The sequence below is a fragment of the Micromys minutus genome (genome assembly GCF_963924665.1).
Source record: "Micromys minutus genome assembly, chromosome: 13".
NCBI classification, from domain to species: Eukaryota; Metazoa; Chordata; class Mammalia; order Rodentia; family Muridae; genus Micromys; species Micromys minutus.
Window position 1 is genome coordinate 51,517,569 of NC_137982.1, and position 27,807 is coordinate 51,545,375.

At 39.3% G+C, this 27,807-nt stretch overlaps 1 protein-coding gene across 1 annotated transcript in view; it reads right to left on the reverse strand.

Annotated features, from left to right (window-relative positions):
• PDE1A (phosphodiesterase 1A) overlaps window positions 1–27,807 on the reverse strand; it is a 173,190-nt gene that overhangs the window by 18,713 nt on the left and 126,670 nt on the right. Inside the window, exons 5-10 of the mRNA XM_080927540.1 lie at window positions 26,693–26,809; window positions 25,642–25,782; window positions 18,196–18,296; window positions 10,044–10,169; window positions 6,886–6,987; window positions 6,660–6,780 (exon numbers count right to left, since the gene is read on the reverse strand). Of these exons, the coding sequence (XP_080783666.1) occupies window positions 6,660–6,780; window positions 6,886–6,987; window positions 10,044–10,169; window positions 18,196–18,296; window positions 25,642–25,782; window positions 26,693–26,809 (708 nt within the window). The remainder of the gene's footprint in view (window positions 1–6,659; window positions 6,781–6,885; window positions 6,988–10,043; window positions 10,170–18,195; window positions 18,297–25,641; window positions 25,783–26,692; window positions 26,810–27,807) is intronic.

A 27,807-nucleotide genomic window follows, 5' to 3' on the forward strand; every position in this document is an offset into this window, starting at 1 on the left:
TTTCCTCTTCATTGACTAAGACTGGTTAAATGTCTCACTACAAATAATGATTTTTTATTGTATTTTTAGAATGCGGTTCAAGAATATCGCCCGTAGTTAATTATTGAATAATAAGAATAGCCTTAAGAGTCTCATACTATGATTGTTTAAAATAGAAATGGCGATGGGAAAATGATATGAAAGACAGACATTTATTAAGTGTTTACAGATACAATTGTCATTGGCTGACAGTATAATATTTGCATTTCGCTGATGTTATTGATTGAATATCTGCTGTTTATAGCTTTAAAACACCTCAACAGGATTCCACTCAATAGGTCTATTTGTATATTACATGGTTCTTTGAAAGACTGAAAAGTATTAATTAGGGTTGAAAAAGTCACCTTGAGGATGTGCTCTGTGTAAGCCCCATTTTAAAGACTTCAGTTGGCACATTCTCATCTTAAAGCTTAGACAGTGACGCGCAGACCTGGCCTTCCTGTGGATGGAGTTGGGGGGTTAATGTTTTACTGCTTCCTGTTCCTTCCAATTAATTTAGAATAGAAAATTCCTATCACTAAAAGCGCTGGATGCGGAAATGCATTAATTATTCAATTGTCTTATAAATATTTCAATGTGTTATTTACTTTTTGGAAGGAATAAAGGCTGTGGGTCAGCAGCAGGGGGGCCTGAGCCAGACCATGAAAGAGCTGAACAGAACAGCATGGAGAGGGGAGAGATCTACAAAGGGAAAGGGAAACTGTGTTACCTTAGTATAAGCCTGACGAACCTTACAAGGTCCTTATTTCCCAAGGCACGAGATGCTGACTTTTTATTAGAATGAAATCAATGGTCAAAACCATAGGCCTTCTATATAATAAACTACTTTACATTTATCTTGAAAGATGTGTATCCTGTTGAAAGAACTCTATTTACCAGGCCAAAAATACTTTTTAGAGTCAACAACTAGCTAGACCTAATAAATATATATTTCTTGGTGTTTTCATTGCCATATGAAAGAGGTAAGAGAAAATACCACACTCAGTTACCCAGTGGCTCTTTGTGATGCCCTTAGCCTGGGCATTGTTGTTCTGGGTATGAGCCTACAGGCGCGGTGGCTGCCGCATCAAATCCCCAGGACCCATAGCCTTCAAAGTTGCCATGCCGCCTGTCAGGTTTGCTCCTTTGTGTGTGACAAACAGCCAGTGATTGTTTTTCTGCTTTCCAAACAGAATATGCAGGCTCTGACCGTCGTCAGCCAGGTGCAGTCCCACGCTTTGTCTCCTTAGATGTCACTAAAACTGAAACAACTTCTATAGCTACATAAACCGCACGACCAAAAAGTCAGGGAAGCACAGAAGTCTGGGGAATTCTTTCGCACTGGGATCTGGATGAAATTCTCAAGAGCATTATACATTTATGTGCAGACCCTGTCAGGCCCCAGTGATAGGGGTGAGAGAGCCCTGGTTCCGTGGACAAACTAAGACAAAAGTGGGACAATGCATCTGTTCAGCCATCTCTGGACAACGTGCATAAGGAACATCTGCCATGTGGCTGCCTTCTTTATTCCTTTGAAAAGTGACCCTCAGAAATTCATGCAGACTCGCCCAAACAGATCAAATCTTTGATGGCTACAGAAATGCCAAATCTATATTTGGCTGTGTTTATGTCGGAGTGTAACGGTGTCCTCTCACTGTGAGCACCTCACCAAGCATTTGGGTCACCTGTGGAACTAAAGCTTATAACACTTTTGCAACTCTTGGAACTGGCTTCAATTTTTTAACATCTTGAGCCATAGTTCTTTACATCCATTTGGTTTGGGAGTTTATATCTGTAATTTTCATTGGTGCCCAGATCTTTGCCTGAAATGTATTGACTGAGTGTATTTTTAGTAGTGTGGAAAACAAATTTTACTTTAAAATGTCGTACTTTACAGGACATCTAGCAATAGTAAAGAAAACAGAGGGACTTCCTGATAATATATAATTTAGAGTTAAAAAAAGCATCACTTTTTTTTTCCTTATGGATAACCTACTTTTCAAACCATTTGTTTTTCTCTAAAATATACAATATTGCTTAACAGATGTAAATCTCTACTAAATTGAGATTGTTTCTATGTGTCATAAAATAATGAGTTGAAAAGAGAAAAAAATATTCATTTATTGTGCTCATAGTGAATAAATAATAGAAGTAGTTATTTTTAAATTTAATTGTGTCAACTTCTTATTGTGCCAACTAGTATATGTCCAAGAAGAGAAAAAGAGGGAGAAATCTAACCTTTTGCTACTGGTTATCATTTGGGTGGTGCCTTTGTCTTTTATGTTAATTACAGTTGAACCCGATAGAGCATCTTCCAGATACCTTTATTCTATTCAAAAGCTCCTGTGTTGGTTTGTTAAACACTCAAAGAAAAGATGTACCTTAGAGATGGTAACCTGTCCAGCCTATTTTGCCACAAGCAGTTAGTTAGACAAGGGTCTAAAACCAGTGTTTCTCAGGACTGTGAATTTTTTTTTGTGGCCACAGTTTTTCTGGATAGAGGGTGACCTTGAGTCAGAAGACCAAAAACAGGAAGAGAGCTGGTTGAGTTGAGGAAGATGAGCAAGGAGCTGCTCTTCTCTCTGCCCAACAAACACAGTGTGCTTAAAAAGTCCTATGTGCTTGTCAGAGAATAGTGAGTGTGTTAAACAAATTGGCACAAAATTGACTTAGATGTTAAAACAGCCCAAAATTTCTGTGTTTCTTTTACTATGAATTTGCTCATGCATACATGCATACACACTCAAACACACACACACACACACACACACACACACACAAACACTCGTGTAGAGGGGAGACAGAGAAAGAGAGAGGGGAGGATATTACTCCTAAAGATTCTCAACGTTTCAACATTCTTTTAACTGTTTTTTCCTGAGGTTTCATATTTATGTTCATCTTCTAATTTTTCTCAGCACCAGTTGAGCAGCCGGATGTACCAGTGCATGCCTTTAACGACAGCACTTGGAGGCTTCAACAGAAGGAATACTCAAAGATCAAAGTCAACCTGGGCTACAGAGTGAGTTCTAGGCCAAATCGTGCTATACTGTGAGACACTGTCTCAAACATAAATGCAAAAGAGAAGCAAAAACCCAACAACCGAAATCCAAAACAAGAATGCCAGGTGAAGCAATTCCAAGAGTAGGGGGATGAAATGTCAGGCATTGGCCTCAAAGGGCACCACACATGTGGCATGCATTTACACCAACACATACCCATAAATAAGAACAAAATTTCACCATTGTATAATGGCTGCATTTGCATTGTGGAAAGTCTTTTCCAACTTATTTACTTTGTTGTCTATGGAGAACATCACACAAGGACACATGTAGGCTTATTTCTGGAATCACTATCAGATTGCATTGATTTATTCCCTGACTATAAGCCAGTGACAGTCTGGTTCTTTCTGTATTATAAAATGCTAATTATGTAATATGGGGCAGTGAATGCTCCAGCTTTCCAGTCATTCACTATTTTGGAATCAGTTTTGAAAGAACTTTGGTCTTAGTAATATTGGATCTGTTAATCCATTGTTCTGCATAGCATTTGTCAATTAGACACAGGTGTGGGTAATGGGGGAAGAGCTAGCTGCAGGAGAGATGCCTCCATTAGCCTGGCCCGTGTGTAATACACATGGAATGATTCCTTGATTCATGCCTGAAGTGAGAAGGCCCAGCCCCCAAAGTAAGATGAGCAAGACATGAAGAACAAGGTAGGAAGCAGTGACTTATCCAATCTTGCTTCAGTTTCTGCCCTGGTTTCCCTTGACAATGACCGCAACTTGTAAAATATAAAGAACCCTTTTCTCCCCAGTCCGAGTTTGGCCACAGCCACAGAAAACAAAAGGGAGCACTCATTAACACGGGCTGTCTATTTACACAAACACACACATACATATGTATCTGATTTAATTACATATATAACTGAATTATATATATATATGTAAAGTGGTTTTGCATATTTAGATAAATGTAATCTTTAATATTTGGTTTGAGGCTCTCATACGTAAGAATGTTTTAAACTGATTTTTTTTAAACCCAAAATGTGCTGTGTCAGCCTTGTTTGTCCTTCAGTAGGCTGACAGGGGACGACAGACTTGTGTTTGTGATGATTTGATAGCATCCTAAGCACGTCACAATCATACAGTGGGAATCAGAACTCAGCACCAGGCACGTGCTCTTCTGTTTCCTCTTCTTTCCCAGGGAGAGATGAGGATGATCTTTTGTGAGAGGTGTGTTCTCATAAGAAGGTCATCCCAGCCAGAAGGGTTAAACTTAATTTTCCAATTGTTTCCTGCTTGTACAGAACTACAGTTGATCTACTGCCCTGTGAAACCATGAGTTGGTTCTACCAACTGTCTTGCATCTGAGGGTAGTTTAATGTTCTTTTTCTACTTTATTTACTCTCTTGTACTAAGTATGAAACATTTAACAGAAACAGTTAGTGGTCTGATTTTAGCAAACTTTTTTCTGTATTTCTCCTTGGAATATTGCATTAGCTAGGCTGAGAAACATTTCCTAATTCCTTTGCTGGGATTTTGTGTAACTGAAGTGTTGAATTTTGTCAAATGCATTCTGTGAATCTGTAAATATGACAATGTGATTTTCCCCTTTCATTCTTTTTAATGTAGTTTGGTATAATTAAAAAATACTCAACATGGGTGCTCAAGCCATGGTATGCATTTTTATCATATTATGGATTTGACTTGCAAATATTTTAAGAGTTTTCCCTTCCAGATTCATGACTGATGTGAGTTATAATTTTTTTATTTGAAATATCTTTGTCATATCTCATGAGTGATATACTGCTAATTTTCTTTTTCCACTATCATGAAAATTTTGTGTCTTAAAATTATTATTTCTGCCTTAAAATTCTTTAGAAAATCGATATCTCTCAACTGAATCAAATAAAGGAAATTGAAAATTGGAACTATCTAATCCTGGATTCTCTGTTTCTTAAGAATTAGTTAATTGTATGAGTAAGAGTGTTCTGCCTGCATGTTTGTTGCCTATGAAGGTCACAAGAGGATGTCAGATCCCCTGGGACTAGAGTTGTAGATGCTGTGGGTGCTGAGAATTGAACCCAGGTCCTCTTGCTCTCGACAAGCAATCAGCACTCTGTATTATAGATTCAATTAAAGCATAAATATGTTTTATATAACATTTTATATATAATGTTTTATATAATATTCATTGTAGACTTGTCTTAGGTCTAGGTTGGTAATGTATATCCTTCTCGAAGAATTAGGCATTTTTGTTATGGATATTATTTATGTAAATTGTTCATACACTTTTGTTCCCTTTGACATATGTAAGCTCTAGAATATTAATCTATCTCTTAGGTTTTTTTCTCCCTCATTTTGATCTTTCAAGTAATTTCACTCAGGCTGTCAGTTTTTGTCTCTGGTTTCTCTTGCTCTCTTCTGCTGATTCTTCTTTTCATAGTTACTTTTATGTAGTTATACTACTATCAATTTATTTTACTTCCATTTTCTTAAATTTTGCCTACATCTGAAGGAATCATAGCAGTGGTTTTATACATTTGGTCTTTTTAAATGAGAAAAATGGCGTAATGCTATGAAATGTCCTCTAAGTACAGGCTTAGTTGCACCCAGCAGATTGCCCCGTGTTGTGTTTTTATGATTATTCAATTCAAAATATTTGAAAGTTTTCGACACCAATGCAATAAAAATTCACAATGCTGTGGATACTGAAGTTGAGAGATCATTTCGGGTTCACATTCTTCATCCAGGAGCTGACATGCTCCAACTCCACCCAGAAACCATAGATCTGATCATGTGCCTTACCTGATTTATCTGGCCATTCCTGAATTCCATCCTCCATGATAAAATTCTAGTTGTCAGTATGGTACCAGCTTTGAGTTCTATAGATTAACAAACTACCAACTCTAGAATGTACCATAAGAACGGGGTTTATAACCAGCTGGTCAGAAACCAACGTTTGCATATCCTATGGCTCTGCTCAGGTCTGACGCCTGAAATGGAAGACTGAGCCTTTACTTGTGGAAATTGCAGCCAACTTTGAATGGCTGCCAGCACATTTACATTACAGTACCACAACTTTGAATGCAAAGACATTAGAGCAGGGACACTAAATAGGAAATAGCCTGTAACAAAATGCCTACACCAGAGAACATGGGTCCCCTCTCCTCCAGGCTTGTATTTGTTCATTTGTTTAGGCAGGTGCCTGCTCTACTACATTTTCCTCAGCCTCCTTGGCAGCTCTGCGTGGGGGTAAATTTTGAGCAGGAAGATACACAGAACAGTTTGTGTGTTTCTCCACCCCAGTCCTCTTGCTCTTCTCACTGTGCAAGCTGTTCATGATCTCAAACTTGCCTCTTAGTGACAGAGTGATTCTAGCCTGCTTTTCTATTGCCTTTCCCCCCTGACTGCCACATCCTCATATCTAAGACATTACTCTTTTCAAAGTTATTTAATTCCATTTTGGATTATCTAATGTACTCACATAAGTTCTGGTAGATTTCCTCAAGCATTCTAACTATGCGCTATGACTAAAAGGAAATATAAGTCACAGGCCCTGGTTCTGTTCAGAAAAGTTTTGTCAATATTCAGTCACTGTTTCCAAAGCAGAGTAAAAAAAAATAAAAATAAAAAAGTGCACCTGCAGGAAAAACTCCTCCATCAGGGCCATGGTCCACCTGTAGTGCAGCTTCCATGTTTTGGCTGGGTGGCTGATGTCAGCTGCATGAAGGATCAGGGACATCGTTTTGGCTCTGTCAATCCTGTCAAACCAAAGACACACTCAAGTTATCGGAACAAAATAATCACTGAGTGTTTTCCAAGCCCAAACCCACAGAGCTTCAACATGACAAAAGAAAATAACCTACCCTTCAGGCTGCTGCAAGCTGTTCCTTATGTTTTTAATCTGCTGGAAATGGCCTGACATGTCTGTTGCTAATACCATTTCAATCACTAAGTTCCGAAGGTCCCTGCGGAGGCACCAGAGGAGAATGGTTCGTTTGAGTTCTCTTACCTTGGAGAGGGACATTTCTATAAATATTGTCGTACTGTTTTCCCTAACAGTCATCAGCACAGAGCCATCGCCTTTTAAATGCAATAGTGTTTGTAACAGTTGGAAATTATCATTGACATCCATGATTTCAGTAAGTCGGAACTCTTAATAATTTCCTTAAAAATGAGATGTATTTCCTTCACAAGCCGTGTTTCTCCAATATCAATATAGATATATTCGTATGTGTGTTTCTGTGTGTATATGCATATAAATGTGCATGCCCATGTGTGCATGTGTCATGTGGAGACTAGAGGCCAAACCCAGGGGTACTGAGCACATTTTTAAAATTTATTTATTTATTTTTAATGCAATCGTTATTTTTTTATTGGATATTTTCTTTAGTTACATTTCAAATGTTATCCACTTTCCAGGTTTCCCCTCTGGAATTCCCTTCTCCAACCCCCCTTCCTCCTGCCTCTATGAGAATCTTCACACCTCCGCCCACTGCCTCCCTCCTCCCCGCCCTGGCATTCCCCTACACTGGGGCATTGAGCCTTCACAGAGCCAAAGCCTCTCCTCTCCTGATGCCTGATAACTCCATCCCTGAACACAATTTTTAAAATCAGGGTTTTTCACTGACTTGAAGCTTGACAATTAGTCTAAGCTGGCTGGCCACCAAATGCCAAGAATCCCCCTGTCTCTGCTCCTACGGAAATGAGACTGGCAGCATGTTCCACCACACCTGACATTTTCACATGGGTTCTGGACATAAACCAAGGTCCTTGTACTTGTCTGGTATGTGCTCTAGTAAGAGCCCCACTCTTGATCCTAAATATAGTTTTGAATGCTTTAGAAGTAAGACATGAAGTCAATGGAACTTGAGAATATTCTAAACTTATGTGGCCAACAAAATAGTTTGACTTAATGCCCCAGGGAAGGGACATGGAAAAGCCTGAGTTCTCAAGTCCTCTGTTGTACTTTTCTTGTTTTACATCTTTTAGATGAGACTGTTTTTTATAGGACCAGAATTATTTATCCAGTCTATGTATAGATTTAGGACTATATAGTAGTAATTCCTTTGTCAGTACACTAAACATTAGATTCCCATGGTAGACCTGCAAACAATTATTAGTGTTTCCCTCCAGTGGAGATTTCATTTGCTCAGTCATGTAGTTAACATGTGGCTGGCACAAAATTCAAGCAGAATTCCCATTCCAAAAGCTGGCTCTTGAGCCACTCCACAGTGCCGGGCACCCACCACAAGCACCTCAGAGAAGTTCAGATGTTAGTGAGAGGTATACTTTGGTGAACCCAGTCCTGTGTAACACAGACATGACTACTAGCACTGTTTAAACTTGTAAGCAAGATGCTGTCATGTTTATACAATGGTCATATCGCAGAGCCTGTGACTGGGTTACATGTTCTCACTCCAAGTAGAAAACTGAGTCACCTTAGCAAAGGTTTCTACAAACAGATAAAAAGTCAACTATATTCTGTTTTTACTGTGGGGCCAGTGTCTTTAATTAACTCAAGGCTTTGACTTGATTATGATCCAGAATCACATGTTTTAGCCAGGCAGTGTGGTGCATGGCTTTAATCCCAGCACTCAGTAGGCAGAGGCAGCCAGATCTTTGAGTTTGAGGCCAGCCTGGTCTACAGAGCAAGTTCTAGGACAGCCAGGGCTACAGAGAGAAAGTACACCTCTGCCCCATCCCCATCGAAAGTATCTTACATAATAGATGATTTACTTTAAAAAAAAAATAGCAACACATTAGGGTTTGCTTTTGGAAATTGCAGGTGCTCAGTCCAACCTTATTTTATACAAAAGTGGCAAAGACTCGGTATTCTGCTGCCTTTATAAAACTGGGCAACCTGCTTAGAATAATAATTCACCAAGTCGTCAGAGAAATACAGGAATTGATGGTGGTTAATACAATTATTCTTGATTACAGTTTTCAATGACATTTGAACAGTATTTGCATTAATATCAACTAGACACAGTATTTGTAAAAAAGGAGAATTGGGGTAAAATGTGGGAAATCTGCACAATGGAATAAATATGCTTTCCATTCAAATAATTAATAAATTCTAGTACTTACGTTAATAGGGTGGGTGAGATATAACATGAGGAATACAACTTAGGGTGTGAAATGTTTTTATACAAAGAGCAATGCCTTTATCTGTAATAAAAATACTCAACAGATTTGAGGGCAGAAAAATCACAGGTCATTAACAAGATAACCAAAATTTTAATATTAGATAAACTTTATTGTTGTTATATCAAAAAAATAGGTATTTTGTTGGTAGTCGGAAAGCATTGGAGTTATTAGATTTTACAATTTGTGTGATTATTGTATTATTTGTTAACACATCATATACAGAAAAGTCCAACCATGATGGCCAAAGTTTATGAAGAGACACATATTACCACAAAGAGAAAAACAGGGTAAATAAATCCATTTTGAAATAACAAGACTTACCTATGAGACAGAAACAAAAGATAATTCAAAGACTAGACAGTGAACATTAATTTTACACATTTTATTCCTGGGAGACATATAAAGTATTTTCATCCTCACTGTGGGTCATTAAATATAGTTGTACTTTTTTCTCAAGTAGATGAAAGTTTCATCTTTTAAGCGGTAAGCTCCATTTATAGAAAAATACTAACAGAAGAATGTGTGTGACGTTTAAATTTTGAGTTCATATAAAACCACATAAAAAAGCAAACAAACAAAAAAAACCAAACCACAAAAGCAACAAAAACAACCCAAGCTCCACTACAGGCTGAATAATTATGTTCCCTTATTCCTCGGTGGTGTGACATGTGGTTTCACACACGAGCGTGGCTTTGGGTTGATCTGCAGTTAGCTCCTGCCTATCCAGCTGCAGAGATGGTGCCTGAACAGACTCTGCAAGAACTTCCTCCAATGGGGGAAGACCTATGTAGGACCTTCCCTTCTTTTCCTCACGCTAACATAACTCACAGTGTTCTTGGGGTTCGATTTCCTTTGGGCTTCCTCAGAAACTCACCTCCAGTCGTCTTTAGATAAATTTACCAAAATATTCATTTCCTCCTCCTGCATCAGTCTGTAGGCCGCGCTGACATGGTGATTCTCAAGCACCGAGCGGTCATTGTACAGAATCGCGACGTCTGACCTGGGAGGTAAAAGCAAACTTCCAGATGAGAATTTCTTCAGACTTTGGGATTTCAATAATAAATAATCAAGTTTAAGTCATCACGCTGGTTAAAATGCCATTATTGAAAACTATGCAAGTACTACGTTACTCTTTGGAACTGCAGAATATTTTAATATTTGAAACAGACTTAATTGGTATACCATTTCAGGGTCACTATAGAACTGCAGAAAATTCAGTTTCCCTTTATCCCACCTGCCTGTCCAGCATGGATTTCTCAGAAGTCATCTTCTGGTGTAATTTCTTTTGCCAAATGTCACAGAGTCTGCAGCACTCAGCAGACATCTTCCCATATTGGCTTTTTTTTTTTTTTAAACTAACTAATATATATTTGAACTTCAATCTGATTGCTTTCTCATTTTTTTTTAAAACGCAACTCCTGTGTATTTTAAATAACAGCCCTTTAATAACCATGTCTCATACATATATTGTTCCCCTGTCTGTTCTATCTTAATTTCTTAACAATGTCTTTGGCAGAGCACTCTTAACTTTAATGAGTTCTAATGAGTTAATCATCAAGGTGTGGTTTTTTCCAGGAACTTCCACAGTTGTAAACTTTGAAGTGAGGGGAATAGTACTCTGACCTTATCTACTCCCATGTTGTATTATCTATTCTAGAGCTCTTCTCTCTTCATACAAACCTTAAAAAATACCCAAACAAACAAACAAATCCCAGAAAACAAACAAAACAGAACCAAAAAAAAAAAAAAAAACCACTAAAATGTTCGATTGACTTTGCACTGGATTATAGACATCAACTTGAATTGAAAAACGTTTTGACTAAGTCAAAGTTTCCTATCCGTGAACCTGATTTACTTCTTCAATATGTTTCTTCTGCCAGAATCTATTTTTCTATTTTCTTTTAAAATGTTGTCTTCCACACATCTCAATTAAGTTTCCTGTCCCACTGCTGCCCCCTTGCTCTTCCCAGTTGTGTGTCCGTCCCCCCCCCCCCCAACATCCACTCCTCCATCCATTTTCTTTCAAAGTTCAGACTTCCCAGGATCTGGGAATACAAAGGTACAATAAGACTAGGCACAGGCACTCATGCTGAGCCTGGGCGTGCTAACCAAGTGGGAGGAAAAGCAGACGAAAGAGCAGACCAAGGAGTCAAAGACTCCCCAACTCCCATTGTTGGGAGTCCCACAAAAACATCAGGCTAAGGCCACAACACATACACAGAGAATGTAGCACAGACAACAGAGGAGCCGAGGCTGCTGTTTCAATGTCTGGGAGCACCTGGGAGCCTCACTTAGTTGATGTCTGTGGGCGTGTTCTCACGGTGTCCTCTACCCTTCTGGATTCTTCCACCAAAATGTTACGGTTTTCTTCTTCTAGATTCTCTACACATTTTGTCATATTTATACCAAGTATTTCAGTTTGAGGATCTAACATAAATGGTGCTATATTTTCAAAGATAAATACCATCAGTCTGAGGTGTAGACTCAGGATACAACAACCCATTCACCTTGTATCTTACAGCCCTCCTGAGTCACTTTGGCTTCAGGGTTTGCCTCAAGGTTCTTGGTTTTTGTTAATTTTTTCAAATATGTTACAAAGCCATGTCACTCACAGTGAACAAAGTAGCATTGTTTCTTCCTTCCCAGTATAAAATATCCCCATTTTCTTGTAGATGCTTATGTTTCAAATGTATTTACAAATCTTAAAATGAAAATAAGGCACAGATTTGCTACAGCATGAGCTTGTGAGGCGATGTATTGCCCAGTAGCTAGACTGAATAGAATTATACATTAGTGCCTATAATTATTCTCTCTGTGAAATAATTCATGTCTACACTTGGTCATTTCCCAGAATGTAATATATTGCAATTAACGGCAAGTTTGTTTTTCATATAATTGTTCTTGTTAACTTATTCCTCTCCTCTAGGTGGGATTTGTAAGTCCTATGACCAAGGTCACTTAACTCCACCCTCAGCACCCAGGGAACACCTTCTCTCGAACATATTCTTTCTCAAGTTAAGGACAATGCCCAGTCTTTCCAATTTATTAGATTTGACCATGAAGGGATATTGGAGTTTGTCAAATACTTTTCTGCATATCTTGGCATGGCTCCATTTCTTTAGATTTTCCATTGAATTTCAAATGTTTTTCAATTTCAAGCCAAAGATGGCTTGCATGCCACAGATAATTGGTCATGATTCTGATTTCCCCTTTAATTATTATACTTTAAATATCTATATGCCATTTCATTCCCATTTATAATGCTAATATCTGTGAGACATCCTATTCCTTCCCATTTATAATGCTAATATCGTGAGATATCCTAAATATCCAAAAGTAAATATTTGGCTCATCATTATTTAGCCAGTGGATGATTAGCCTCTTTTTGCCTTTTTTCAAGTACTTAATCACAACATCACTCCTTTGACCCCAATTTGCTTAGGGGATAAAGAGGATGATGTAAATCACTTTCTCCCACACAATCCTGTGATTAAATCTGAATATTGCAAAAGTACTCAGTGTAAATTCAAATGGAGAAACTTGTTTTTCAACACAGGTCTGCTGCGGCAGACATTTTATTCTTAAGCAGTTGAATGCATCAAAGGGCTTTTATTTCTCTCCTACCTATATTTCCATATAATTTAAACTCTTTAGCTACTTCAGATTACCTGGATAGACCTGATTCTCTGGAACAAGTATGGATCAGTTGCAAGCACTCTCGGTCCTGTAGAATGGTCCAGAGTGTGAGGCACAGGCAGTGTCTTCAGTTGGTGAGTCAGCCACACAGGTTAGCACAGTGAAAGAAAGCACCAACCTACAACAGTTAAAGCCTATAGCAATTTCACTGCCATATGGCTCCTAGAACCTAATCTCTCTAACATTCCTTCCTGCTAGATACATTTGCTTTGTGTGTTGTTTGGTTTTAGATGGGTTTGATATATAAGATAAATTGGAAAAGACTCTCAACTGACAAAATGCCTCTATAACAATGCCCTGTAAGCAAACCTGTGGCCATTTTCTTGATACGTGATCATTAGGGGGTAGGAGGCTCTTCTCTGTGGGCAGTGCCTTCTCTGGGATGCTGGTTGTGAGTTGTATATGAAAGGCAGCCTGAGCATGTCAGTAAGCAGCACTCCTCTATGGCCACTGCTTCAGTTCCTGCCTCCAGGTTCCTGCCTTGAGTTCTGATCCTGCCTTCTGTCAGTGAAAGAGCAACCTGAGACTCCTAAGCTGAAATGAACCCTTTCCTTCCCAAGTTTTTTTTTGGTCATAGTGTTTCATTACAACCATATGAAACTCTGACTAAGCCCCTGTGGTAGGAAACTGTGTCACACAAAATGAACTGTCTCTGTCTTTTTGATGGGTAAAGTTCTAGTTACAACCTTGCACTCACCTGTTTCTGACTGTTTACTGGTGAGCAGGTAAGTACAAAAAAGAAGGAACAGAGTCGCCACCGAAGCAATACAAAAATGCGGAAGGCTGCCCTAACGCACTTCACCCTAGTCACCATTTAATCAAATGCCTGCCTTATATAGGCATAATATTTTGAAAAGAAGGCACCAAAGAAATCTGACATCTATCTCCTGGAAGCAATAGATTCCAGAGCATCATCTAACAGTCTACTAGATAGAACAAGCCTTTCATTTTGTTAACTCGGCATGAGCAAATTGGCCTCTCAGGGGCTAGAATAATCACCCATTCCTATTACCCTGCACTGTCATAAAGGTGAAACTGTGTGCGAATCCAAGTAATCTCACATATTTTCCAACAGCCTCACAACCTAAAACTCTCTTAACTAACAATCATAACTCAGCACAAAGGAAGGTCACATGTAATTCCTAGTTGAGGGATAATTCAGTCAACATCAAATGAACAACATATATTTACAGAAGTTTGCCAAGGTCGTTCATAGGGAAAACTGATTTTCCAGGTATCTCATTTCCATCATGTCCACCCAGACCTAGCTATGGTAGGATTTTCAGGGTTATTACTCGCTGCGGCTATGAGTACCACTTCCTTTCTGAAAAACAAGCAAAGCTGTGTTTTTTAGTCAGAGTTAGCATAGCAAAACATGTACGGCTTTGTCTTTTAAATCCAACAGGCTTGCTGAGAATACAGCATGCTCTCAATGTTTGATGGTCTTTTACTGCTAAGAAAAGAACAAGATTCTAAGCAACATGTAGTATCCATGGTAACACGTAGCTCGTCATTTGCTGTTCACAAAGGGAAAATTAATTCCATTTATTTACACTTTCAAGGATTTCATGCATTATAATATCTCCAGGGAATTCAAATGTAGCCTTGCTTATTTTGTTTATATGAAATGCCTCTCCATTTTACAAAAGCCCTATAAATCCAAATAGCATGAACACTATGAAATAAAACAGGATTAATGTTACTGGTTGGCCTTATTTCTCCTTTGGCAATGTAAAGGTAGCATGATGAATTTAAAATGTTTTATTGTTGTATGTTTTTGTTGTTGAAGTACTTTCCTTTAATAGAATTTTCAAGTTCACATAGAATGAATCCATTAAATAATGGATCTTGGGGAGACAATTTGTATGACAGCTGGTGAAATAAAGACCACACCCATCTTTATTACTTCTTCCTAGAAATGAGGGAAATACTAATTTGTCTTGCCGTCATCATCCGTTTCTTCTCCTCCATGTAGGTATCTTTTCTCCCTTACCTATTTCTATGCCTTCTCTTCTCCAAAAGCTAGCGCTTAAGTAAATTAGGTCTGTTCACCCTCCTGTAGGTGATTAGTGAAAGAGCAAGCTCTGTGGGATATTCAGATATAGCACTGGAGAAAACCACTTTGGTTTTCACTGTTCAGAACAGAAAGAGCAAGAAGTACTTGCTAGTTGTTGGTCTCTTGCTCCCCTCACTAAACCCTGGAACCGTTGGCCTATGCAAAGCCCAGCTCAGTAATGATTGGTCATACAAATCTTCCTTGTTATGGATGGATTCTGTGGGTGGGAAAGTTTTTAACAAGCAACCTCGATATGAACAGTCTTCTTTTCCCTCAAGTCAGGACACAGGAAAAGGAAAGGTGTTCTCTTCACTGTGCAAAATAAGAGAATAACATTCCTGCTTCATAACCAGGGTGCAAAGTTCTTCTTCCCCTGCGTTTCTCTGCCGCTCTGGGGGAGTGGGTAGACAGAACAACTTCACATCTTCAAGTACGCATCAGCTTTTTCTGCTGATCAACTGACTATCTTATTTGTGGCTTTAACAGTTTTGACCCACCTTGGTGTGTCTCTTGTGAGCAGAGCTCAGGGCTGAGTCTGCCCCTCTTCTCAAACCCCCAAGTCTCAGCACTGCCATCTACTGCCTATATTTTCTTAGGCTACTTCATTTTAGTGATTTTATTTGTTTGTTTGTTTGTTTTTAAAATATATTGTGGAATGTAAACTGGATGATCTATAAGTAGAATTTCAGTCATTTTAGGTCACCATTAAAATTAAAATACCTAGTACTGTAATAGACTGTGTCTTTCCTCTCGACACCAATACAGAAGCTTCTAATATCCGAAAGAGTAGTTGCTAAAACATTTCTGTCAAAACCTAAAGGAATAAACCACATAAAACTAACACATTTATTTGGTAGCAGCTCCACTCATAAGTGGCAAATTTAGCAGACTAAGGGTCTTCTAGTGGGTGACTAACAAATGTGGTGGGAATCACATATCAAATATAAGAATAAGTTATCAAGACATGAGAACACATGGAGAAACCTTACACATGTTGCTGAGTGGATAAAAAAAAAGAATCAATCCAGGATACATACTGTTTAACGTTGACATAATACTTTGGAAAAGGCAAAACTAACCCAGTTTCAGAAGAACAGTGTTTCCAGGGGTGAAAGAGGAGAGAAATAAACAGAGGTGAGATGTTCAAACCACTGGAGCTATGGAGAAGTTTATCACACACTTATCAACACTCATAGAAATTACAAACAAAATCTGAGCCCTAAAGAGAAACAAGGTCTTTAATTAATAACATGTCAGTATTAACCCGTTAACTGCAAATAATGCCCTATTCCATGTCCATTGGTTCTGACCGCAGAGTAAACCTGTAGGGTGACTGGGTTGAAACACTGCACTCCAGGGTCAGTTTTCTACAAATCTTAAATTGCTCTAAGAAATAGTTTATCAGAACAAAACCAGTGAATAAACAGAAACGACCATATTTAACACTGTGGGGAGGAGATTATCTGGGACTGGATAGGTGTGAGGCTGTGGAGCAGGGAGATTGGGACAACTAAGAGAAGAACGGTCAGCTACAGCAATGACTGAGAAGGCTGGTACTTGGTTAACTAATTAAACATAAAATAGAACTTGTAAGACAGCAGTATTCCTGTGGGTAGATAGAGCTGCTTTCAGAAGTTACAGATTATTAAATGAAAATCCAAGGGAGGAATACCTTCCTATGATGTTTATTCAGGGAGTCTCAAACCCTCAGAACAACTCAGGCAAGTTACCACTCTTATTAGTTTCCCACCAGAACTAGATGGTCAGAGCTTCTTGTTGAAGGCATCGTATCCTCTTGCCTCAGACTTAGAGAAACTAAGGCAGAACAGGCTTGGAAACGTCCTCACTGGCTTGGAGGTGCTCTGTGTGTTGCTGAAGGAGAACTCTCACCACAGTCTTACTCTGCTGTAAATCTTGGATGCACACTACCAACCCAAAAGGCAAGGAGTGCCCAGCAGTGTAATAATGGCGCATCTGTTATAGGAATGAATGATAAACTGCTTGCTGATCAGATTTGTAGCCCACTGTCATAAGAAGGAGTTTATGTTTGCTAGTGTAAACCAGGTGAAAAGCCCATGGCTGCAGAGGTCACAGTGGGGAAGTTATTAACATTGTTTTTGTTTAATGAGAATAATATCAAATTGCCTTCTACATAACTTAGTTTATACTCATTTTTTTCCTTAAGCAATCTTGGCTAATGAATCACAAAATATCAGGATTCTACACACAGGAAGTGAGTGTGTCCTGATTTACTACCTCTCAGGCACTGGTATCTCCATTTAACTAAAGAGAACTTAATGTATCTTCCTTTTACAGAATGAATTCTGGACTCCACACACACCAGATTGCTGTGTTGAATCTCTAATTCTCGGTGGGACGACATTTGGATATGGATCTATTAAGGGTATGCTGGAGGTGAAATGAGGTGTCAGAATCAAATCCTACATAAATTGTGTCCTTATGTGCAGAGAAAATAGAACCAGGGTATATCTGAAGAGAAATAAAAGACCAACTGAGGACACAAGGAGGTTGTGTTTGCAAGCTGGGGGGGGGGGAACCTAGAGGGGGACATCCTCTGTCACCTTAACCTTAGACCTCAGGCCACTGGTACAGTCATGTTGTTTAAGCCACTCATTTGTCGGTATTTTGTTATAGGAACCCTCGAGGCTACCATAATCCATGTCTACTCTAGTACTTTGGTTTGAGTAACCACAATTTTAGCCATCATTAAAGCATCTTTTTTTCCCAATTACATTACATATGTCTCTATTGCTCTGGGAGATTTCTTCAATCTCTTGATTTCCTAAGAAGTAAAATTATGCATCTTTTATGTCATATGCTATAAAACGAAACAACGCCTTATACAATTTCTTATATGATGCTCATCTGACTTGTGTGCCTGCTTGGGCTAAGCCTTTATCTTGCAGACATTTATGTTCCATAAGTTGTTAATATGTCAGGCAAAATGTATGGTTTAGAAAAAGAGCAGATTGATTTTAAGTTGTTAAAGCTTAGGAAGTATTGCTAAAAGTTTGTTAAACCCATTCTTAATAAAATCTCCATGTTCTAAGCAACTTCTCTTAAGAATAAAAAGTGTGTGAAAATCATTTTAATTGGCATATATCCATTGCTCATGGCAATGTATTCACAAGGGCACCCATTTTGTTGACTTTTATCATGTACTTTGACTACAGTTGTCTACTTTGCCCTCTCCTTTTGAGAAACATTAGTTATAAATTTTCACTTGTTAACACTGAGACTTCATTGCACTTACCTCGTCTGAATATGGAAGTTGTTTGTCGTTCCTGTGTGCTCGTAATCATGAATGGCAGCTGCAAAGACCATGGCTAAAATTTCCAGTTCCGTGAGCCAGTGCTAGGAAAGGAAGGAGACAGGTCGTCACAGACAACATCTTCATTATCATTTCTTTCCATGGAGACATGTTTAATGTGTTCAGAATGCACAATCATGCAAAATAATGCTCTATTTCTTTTATGTGATTTTCCCCTTTCACTCCATTAATTGTGAATTATAGATGCTTTGTGAAACTAATGATTGTGTTGTGCTTTGTAAGTTCAAAATTTAAAATTTGAAATATGATTGTCCTTACTACTTGGAAGTCATTTCCCATCATTTGAAAAGCTGACTGGAATTTGAAATTACAGCCTTACTAGCTTGGTATCATTTGATGTAAATTATAATATAGTGGTCTTTTAGCATGGAGTTCACCTTCATTAAAATGTATATTTAAATAATTGTAGGCATACAGAAAATTTCATGAAATCAAATTTCTATTTTAAAAAAAACTAAAATTTGTTTTTAGATTCATGAATGTGGAATGGTTTTCAAGGAATTTCCAGATTTTGTATGTATAGCACTTATTATATTCCTGTTCAGTGAAATGATGACATTAATGATTGCAAAGGACAGAATAATTTTATGTAAATTCGGGCCCATCTATTTCACATACACTGCTATAGTTTATAGAATTCAATGACAGTTCATTACTCATTTCTATTAACACACAATGACACATATGATAATTAAAAATAAATAAGACATAATTGAATTCAATTCTCATGTCCTGTTGCCTAGGCAATTTCACATGACTACTGATCACGCAGGTCAAGTATTTTCACAGAGAACAGTTAAGACACAAAGTTCTCCACCATCTACAGATATTCTGTTGGACAGTCAGTCCTGCAAGTAAACAGGACTTGTGTTCGGAAAAAGAATTCTAAAGTGAAATGGAATTTCACTCACTCGGTGCCTGTACACGTTCACTTGGGCCATTGAAAGGAAAAAAGTGATCTCAGTAACAGTCCATGTTACAGTCTGAACTGGGATGAGCCTCCAGAGTTCCCACTGAGCCCATCATGAAATGAGGAGAAAGGAAATTTTAAAAGTTGGTACCCCAGAGATCCATTGTTTATTAAATAAACATGTTTCCAAGGGAATAGAAATCTCCTATCAACTTCAAACATCTCCTAATGATTATAGTTACAGATTTAACTGGTTTTTATAAAAGAAACATTCAGTACCTATTATAATATCAAATATAAATCTGCAAAGTAAATTTGGAGATGGAATTTAAACACACTAGCTCATAATTGTTTAAAATTATTATTTTTCTAGCTGTCAAAATTGATTTTAAATGTATTTTCTGTTTATTTTTAGTTAATTTCTGCCTCCCACAAAGAGTTTCTCCACGAACCCCACTTAATTATTACTGTGTTGTAGCCTTATTGATTATGTTTATATGAGAAAATCTTGGAATACAGAAATCTTTACATTCAGGTAAAATATCTTTTTTTTTTTTTGTATTAGTAAAAGTCAAATTTTGGAATAACTGGTAGCTCTTTCACCACTGATTTATTTGTTATTAGAGGTGATTGTCCTTAGAGCTAAAAATAAGCGGTAAACTTGTAGGTTTTAAAATAATTCCTGGGGACAAGCTAGGACATACAAGGTCAGGTCATACCATAGTTTTCCAATCTGGAACAGAACCAAGTCCAACACTGGGGTTCTGCTGGTCCTTGATGGGCAGAAATCCAAGGTTAAAATGATGAGCCCAGAGCAATGTAGATTCTGCACCTCATCTAAACTGTAGACAGTTTGTAGCCTAAAGGAGGACTTGGGCAGACATATTATCAAGTGGGCAATCCTCCTGCTCCATCAAAAAAGTACTGACGGTTCCTAACAGCTTACACAGTGGTGAGAGACAGAAAGGGTAACAGCTGTTGTTAGATGGGCCCTTGAGATTCCATTATTCTTTCACTGGTCCTATTTACCACTCAGTAAATAAATATATGTATCTTTATGTCAGCAGATAGCAAAGCTGGGTCCTGTGGAACAGGAGCAATGTGACAGAGGCCCCACAGCGACAAGAGTCAGGATTCAGACAAAAAAGAATTACAGCTTCTTTTCCCTCTGTAGAGATCGCAGTAAGTTTCATGGTTCAAGACTGTAGTCCATGTTCTAATCGTTCAAAAGCAAAATACCTAACTGAATTACCTGTACATATGAATGGGTAGATGCTAATAGAACTCTAATACTATATTTACATTTAAATTGATGTGTATGTGTGTACAAATGTGTGATAAAGTATATTTAGTCTGGGGAGAAGTTTAGATTAGAAAAGCATATTGACTTGGTTCTTAAAAGCATTTTTCTTCAGAGTACTTTAAAGGGATATAATAAATATTTGAGCCTAAACTGATGTGGTTGACACTTTTTTTTACATAATCTTTTTGGAAAAACTCCACTAGTTTGCTATAATTTAATGCAAAAAGGTATTGCATTGTGAAAACTAATAATAATACGGCCTGTTTTAACAGTTTCTGCCTTTCAGGTCCTGCACAAGGTGCTTTTGTACTGAGACTTAATGGCTCTGCATTACCAGCCTGTGAACTGGTCAGTATTATTAACTGTTTTAGTGAGGAGTCAACAGAGACCCAAATGGAGAGTTAGCATGGTAGAAGTGGCAGATAATGTTTTCAAAGCTGGTGGCAGCCTCCTAAACCCACACTCTTTCAAGCAGTATTCCCAAGGAAGCCATTACCACAGAACATGGCTTCCTGCCACATTTTGTACAGATTGATCAGAGAAGAATAGAGTCATCCTAAAGTGTGGGAGCTGACACACAGCCAGGCAGTGGGCTGCAATTTTCAAAGGAAAGATTGCAAGTTGCCTCTCTTTCTTCGACTGAGCTCCTTAGAGAGAATGAAGGTCGCCAGTCAGTGAGTACAGAGTGCTCTGGGTATGACCTTAGAGTGACCTTGTATTCAAAGAGACAGTTGGAGGCAGTTTGACATCACTCCACAGAGCAATGGCTCTTTAGCAAATGGATTTTCTGCACATCACTGTCACTGTGGCACCTGTTACAAGTTAATCAGGTGACAAAAGGAGAAAGAGGGAGGCAAGCGGCTTTGCCAGCATCAAGTCTCTGCCTCTCTCCACTGCTGGCTGACTGTCGGACTGAGGGCTTCCCCTCTGACATTAACACACAGGAAGTTCCATCACAATCTCTCTCGGATGACGCTCCTCAGAACACCTTGCAGGTGACAGATGCATTAGTCACCTGACAGCCGTGGCCTGGAACTGGAGTGCTCTAGAAATGTCACTTGATAAGAAGTCAGCTCAAAATAGCAGGGAAATCAACTCGGCGCTAAAAGGAGTGGCCCTGTCTTTTCCGTACCAAATCTGACTGGTGACAAGGACTAGAATATGTCTAGCTGGTATCTCCGTAATACATTTTTGTTTCAGACCTAAATGTTCGTTTGTACGAAGATCAGCATTCACCTACCACTAGGCAAGACAGCTTGTTAAAACCTCCTTTCTGAAACTGTCAAGCTGATAGTGTGAACTCCTATTGACAAAATACTCATCACATGCATGAATTCATTTTACCTGAGAAAAAATTGTATTCCATTGTAAAAATCCCTCTCCCTTTTGTGCTAAATGCAGTTTCTGGATCTTAGTAGAGACAAAATTAGGGTTGCCAGGAGACTAGTTTTGAAATGGTCACACTAACAGGTGACTCCACTGATATTTTGCTGAAGAATGACTAAAATCGGGAACCAGGTGTCATGCCAATTTTGTTAACAGAAAGGACCTTTCCCATTTGTGGTTTTTCTCAGGAGTGCCTCTGACCTGCACTAATGACTTCATTTTCTTGGTATTGTGCAGGAAGCAGAGATGTAGGCTCAGAGTTCTCAGACTTCAAGAGAACAGGAAAGGACATTTGATGTACTCTACAAACCTTCTTTATAAGTCTGAGGCTAAAGGCACATGGCGGGGGAAGGGGGGAGGACATCAGTGGAGGACAGGGGTCAGGAGAAGGCAGGTTAGGGGAGAGGGGAGAGAAATGGCAGGGACCTCTCTATGATGTGTCAGAGATCCAGACGGGGGGTCAGGGTCAGGGAGTCTAGCTTAGACTCCTGGCACTGGGGAATATCGAGCGTAAAGTGGTCATTTCCTGTACCCAGGCGGGACTCCCAGTGGAGGGATAAGGACAGCAAGCTACCCAAGAATTCTCTGACCCAAAATGTTTCCTACCTACAAGATGTGCAGAGACAAATATGGAGCAGGGGCGGGGGGGGGGGGGGTAAACAACCAAAGACTGGCCCAGATTGCGACTAATCCAATGGACAAGAATCAACCCCGACACTATGAATGACAGTGTCGTTAATGACAGTTATGCTTGCAGGCAGAAGCATAATTGTCCTCTGAGAGACTCCACCCAGCAGCCAAGGGACAGAAAGACAGAAACCCACAGCCAAACATTAGATAGAACTAGGGGAGCCTTGTGGAAGAGTTGAGGGAAGGATTGTGGGACCTGAAAAGGGCAGGGACTCCACAGGAAGACGGATAGAGTCAAATAACCTGGACCCTTGGGGACTCCCATAGACTGAACCGCCAACCAAAGAGTCAACATGGGGCCGTACTAGCCCCTGCCTCGTGTATATATAGCAGATGTGCAGCTTGGTCGTCATGGGAGTTCCTCAAAACTGGAGTGGGAACTGTCACTGAATCTGTTGCCTGCCCTTGGACTCCATTCCCCTGACTGCGCTTCTTTGTCCTGAGTCTGTGGGAGACGCTGTGCCTAGTCCTACAGCGACTTGATGTGCCTTAGTGAGGTGATGCCCTGACGGAGCCTCCCTCCTCACAGAGGAGAAGGAAAGGCAAGGAATGTAAGGAGGAGGGGTGTGTGTGTGTGCGTGTGTGCGTGTGTGTGTGTGTGTGTGCATGTGTGTATGTGTGTGTATGTGTGTGAGTGCATGTGTGTGTGTGCATGTGTGTATGTGTGTGTGTGTGTGCATGTGTGTGTGTATGTGTGTGTATATGTGTATGTGTGTGTGTGCATGTGTGTGTGTGCATGTGTGTGTGTATATGTGCATGTGTGTGTGTGCATGTGTGTATGTGTGTGTGTGTGTGCATGTGTGTGTATGTGTATGTGTGTGTGTGCATGTGTGTGTATATGTGTATGTGTGTGTGTGTGCGTGTGTGTGTGTGTGTGTGTGTGTGTGTGTGTGTGTGTAGGGGGGAATAGGAGGAGAAGGAGGGCTGCTATTGGGATTTAAAGTGAATAAATAAATAAAAGGAGAAAAAAAAGTCATGTGGCGGACTTGAAATTCTCTGTTTGTCCATTAATGTAACACCTTATTTCTTTCCAGTGTAACCTTTGAACTTCAGAATAAAAAGGGATACAAGAGAAGGTGTTTATTTGGTCCCCAAATCCTTGCAATAAACAAAAAACCAACAAAATGTGCTTGCACTGAAGCATATGGTAAGATGATGAACAGCAACTGCACGGTTTTTCTTTCCATTTTCTTCACAATTAAGCCGCTATTGAATCAGAGCGAAATAGGCTCCTTACCCTCTTTCTCGGAGAGCTAATCAGTTCACTCTCTGCTGCAGAGTGTGATTTAAATAGATATTTTTCTTTTCTAGTTAACTTGAAAAAAACAATAAATTCAGGAAACAGAAAATATCAAGCATTTGAAAGAAAAATAACTCACCATTAGAGTCATAACAGAGGCATTAGAAATCAACAGGAAAGTGAAGAACCCTAAGGCCACATGTCCCACACAACATTCAGAATGGCCAGGAGGTCCCTATTTTCATTCTCATGTGTTATGTGCACTAAAGCAAGAGAAAGCAGAGCCCCCTGAAAGAAATGCCACAAGGGTGAGTCATTGAGCCAGAAGGTTTGGGGAATACCTAGGTACTGCTGAAGGGCATTTAGTCAAGAGAAACCAAGTCCTCAAAACACTTCTTTTAGGACAGTATTCAAAGTGCTTTGCATAGGGATGGTATTTCTACAGTGTAATGAAAACTTAAGCTATTCCTTAGGTACTCCTCTGAGCTTCCCCTCATCATCGATATCAACAAGGAGTCTCAAGGACAAGCCATCCCAGACCACAAGACAGGGATATCCTCAGCTGTCCCCCAGTTACTGCAGCTAGTAGCTGCAATCCCATGAGACACCACAAAGATAAGCTTCCCTGCTGGGACTATCAACCACACACCTTTGAGAGAGAACAACACATTGAACACAACTGGTTCAAGATGCTGTACATTGGATGAATTTCCTTCAACAGATAGCATAGAACACAGCCCTCAAGTTAAGTGAGGTAGAAAGTGAATATTTATCCTAAACACAGTCTAAAGACATGAGACGTTTCTCTGTCAGTTATTTTACTTACTTTACTTTTTGGTTGATTCCTGTAAGAATAAAGAATTTACACAGAAAAGAATGTACATCACTTCAAGTGAAGAATGTAGAAATAAACTGCTCCTCAAGAGAGTACACTGCAGCCCAGACAACAAAAAAGTATTCAATAGCATTTTTGGAGGTTCTTTGTGTCATAATTCAATGTCCACAGAAATATATAAATCTCTCTCTCTCTCTCTCTCTCTCTCTCTCTCTCTCTCTCTCTCTCTCTCTCTCTCTCTTTCTCTCTCCCTCCCTCCCTTTCTCCCTCCCTCCCTCCCTCCCTCCCTCCCTCTCTCCCTCTCTCTTTCTCTCTCTCTCTCTCTCTCTCTCTCTCTCTCTCTCTCTCTCTCTCTCTCTCTCTCTCTCTCTCTCCATTGTGTTATGGCTTTCAGTTTAGAGTTTTTATGGAATTCACGAGTGTGCAAATGTTTATTTTATGTGTTTATTTTTATGGGGTTTTTTGTGCCTTTTCTTAGGTTCTTTTTTTTATGTTTGTATTGTATACATAGCTTTGTTCTATTCCAGTGGGTTATATTATATTATATTATATTAATTATATTATATTTATTATAAATTTACCCTTAGAAACCTGTTTGCTTTCTCATGGGAGACAAAAAAAGGGTGGATCCACTTGGGAGAGAATAAAATGGAGAGACTGGGAAGAGTAGAGAGAGGAGAAACCATAATTGTTATATGTGAGAAAAAACTCATTTGCAACAAAAAGGAAACAAAGTACAGGCAAAAATGTTCTACAGTTCAATTTTTTAAAAAAACTAGCATATCAAAGATATGTAAATTGACTTTTAAGGATGTTTTCTTCCACAGAATTTAAATATTTTCTGAAAAAAAATGTATAACTAACTTGTAAAATCCCAGTGATTTTCCTCACGTGTACATTAGAAATACATATGATACTGTACACTTATCTGATCTTGGCAAGAGCAACTCAGGAGAATGGTGTGTGCTGTCTCCATGCCAATACACTCATGAAGGGTTTCTTACCATGATACCCGTGTGAAGCATTATATAATGCACCGTTTGAGTGACATCAGCTGCATGGACCAAATTATGGTATGGATTTTTGTGCTTGCTGTAACCAACTTCTAAAGCTTCTGCAAAGGCAATTAGGCAAGAAACAGGAATCTGTGGAAAGTAATATTTATGATCACATTTTGGCCAAAATTGTTACACAACATAAGTAAGAGTACAGTGTTTGAAAAGGAAACAAATATTAACGAGTCAAATATGGACAGTAATTTAAAATTCAATGTGATTAGTCTTGAAAACTCACACTATTGATATGTTAGCTTTCAATTTGGAGGACTGTAAGCCAACGACACAGCTCATACCACACAGTTTTGCCATTTTATATATTTCACAGTCAAGAATAAAGGGAAGTTCTTGAAAGGATAAAATGGCTAAATATAAGTAGCCGGGCCTAGCCTTCCCATCTGTCGGAGAAAATCTGTGGCCTCTCAGCACTTTCCAGCTCTTACAATGACATGCTCCTCATAGCAAATGGAAGCCAGAGCCTCATACCTCAGAAATCTGAGCCCAGTCTCCTACTGAGATGCTTCTACACAAACAAATTTGAAAACCCATCTTTTCAATCTGTGAAAAGCCTCCAGTCAGTAAGATGTGGTACTGACATCCTAGTGCTCCTGTGGCTGAGATGATCCTGTGCCACATGGCAAATTCAGTTACCTTGGGCTCCATAGAAAGACCATGCCTCAGTAGTAAAGAAGGAAGGAGCTTTTGTGTAGTAGTACGTGAACACTAGAATCTACTGAACTTCTTCAAGACAGTTTCTATCCTGATAGTCTACTGTGAGGAACCCAGGGATGCCTGTATGTTCTTGTGATAAACTGTCCTCATCTCATGATACACAGGCATGCACGTCAGGGAGTGGTGCTTTCATCAGGAGGTAAGCTCATACCGCCAGCCTGTGATCTGCTAAGTCAGCCTCAAGGCAACGATCAGTGGCTCAGTGTTTCGTATTGTGACTCTTTCTCACATAACCTTCTCTAAGCACCTCACTTTTCACGTTTCTCACCTTGAAGCGGTTGATAAGATCGTATCTGGTAAACAGTTCATAAATCATAAACTTCAGACTATGCTCCCCACTTGCTTCGTTTAAGGCAAATACGTCAAAAGACCATTTATCAACTTCCTGTAGAAAAGAGAGAGAATATTTTAGACAGCAAGAACATAGAATTGTGCTGCTTTTCACAGACATCTATTTGACATATTAATCAGGAACATACAACATGGAACACCGCAGCTGAACATGTCAAACTACATCGTACTGGAAGAGTCTGCTCTGACTGAGTTTCATTGTGCGGCTGTCATGTCTCATACAGCACCAAGGTTTTCCCTCCAGTCCCAGGATGATGAAGCTGATGTAATAAACTTGGGAACAGTCTAGTGCCACCTTCATCGTTTTCTCCCTCTGACTTTTTGTCTTAAGTCATTTTCCAGAATGGCTCCATTTAAAGCAAGGTTGCTGCTGTATAGGGGATGTCAATTGAGGGTTAGACAGGAAATTAGTCCAGATCTTTGTTTCCATTCATTTAGCCACCTGCTTCTTTGCTTGGCGTTGTGGCATAAAGAGTCAGTAACTTAGCTTAAAGCAGTTTCATCATCTGTTGTTTGAGGGGGTTGATGTAAATTCCAGAGGGAAGCAGAGCCTTAGCCTCCCTCACATGACCAAGGCTGACTCACTTATAGACCTCCAGAGACAGTGAGAACTAGATGTGGCTCATCTGGTTGAAAAGAGGGTTAATCATTTTGCCCCTTTATGCAGTTCTTTTAGAGACATAGGCAGGTGTGTGGGAAACAGACGACACTGGGAATGTAGTCCCTCTCAGGGGCACTGGGAGCACGAAGTAGGACTATCTGCCAGCACAGTCAACGCCACATGGTTTTGCTGAAGAAAACCTAATGGAGCACATTAGTTTGTTCTAAAGAAGATCCTGCCTGTTAATAAAGAAGGCTTGGTGAACACACACACACACACACACACACACACACACACACACACACACACACACACACACTGGCAGATTTAGTGTAGGATAGTAAGTGAACAGTTAAAGCAAAGATTAATTATATGTGTGTGTCAACACCATTCAGAGTCTCTTTCCTGTATGTAAACATTGTTGCAAGATG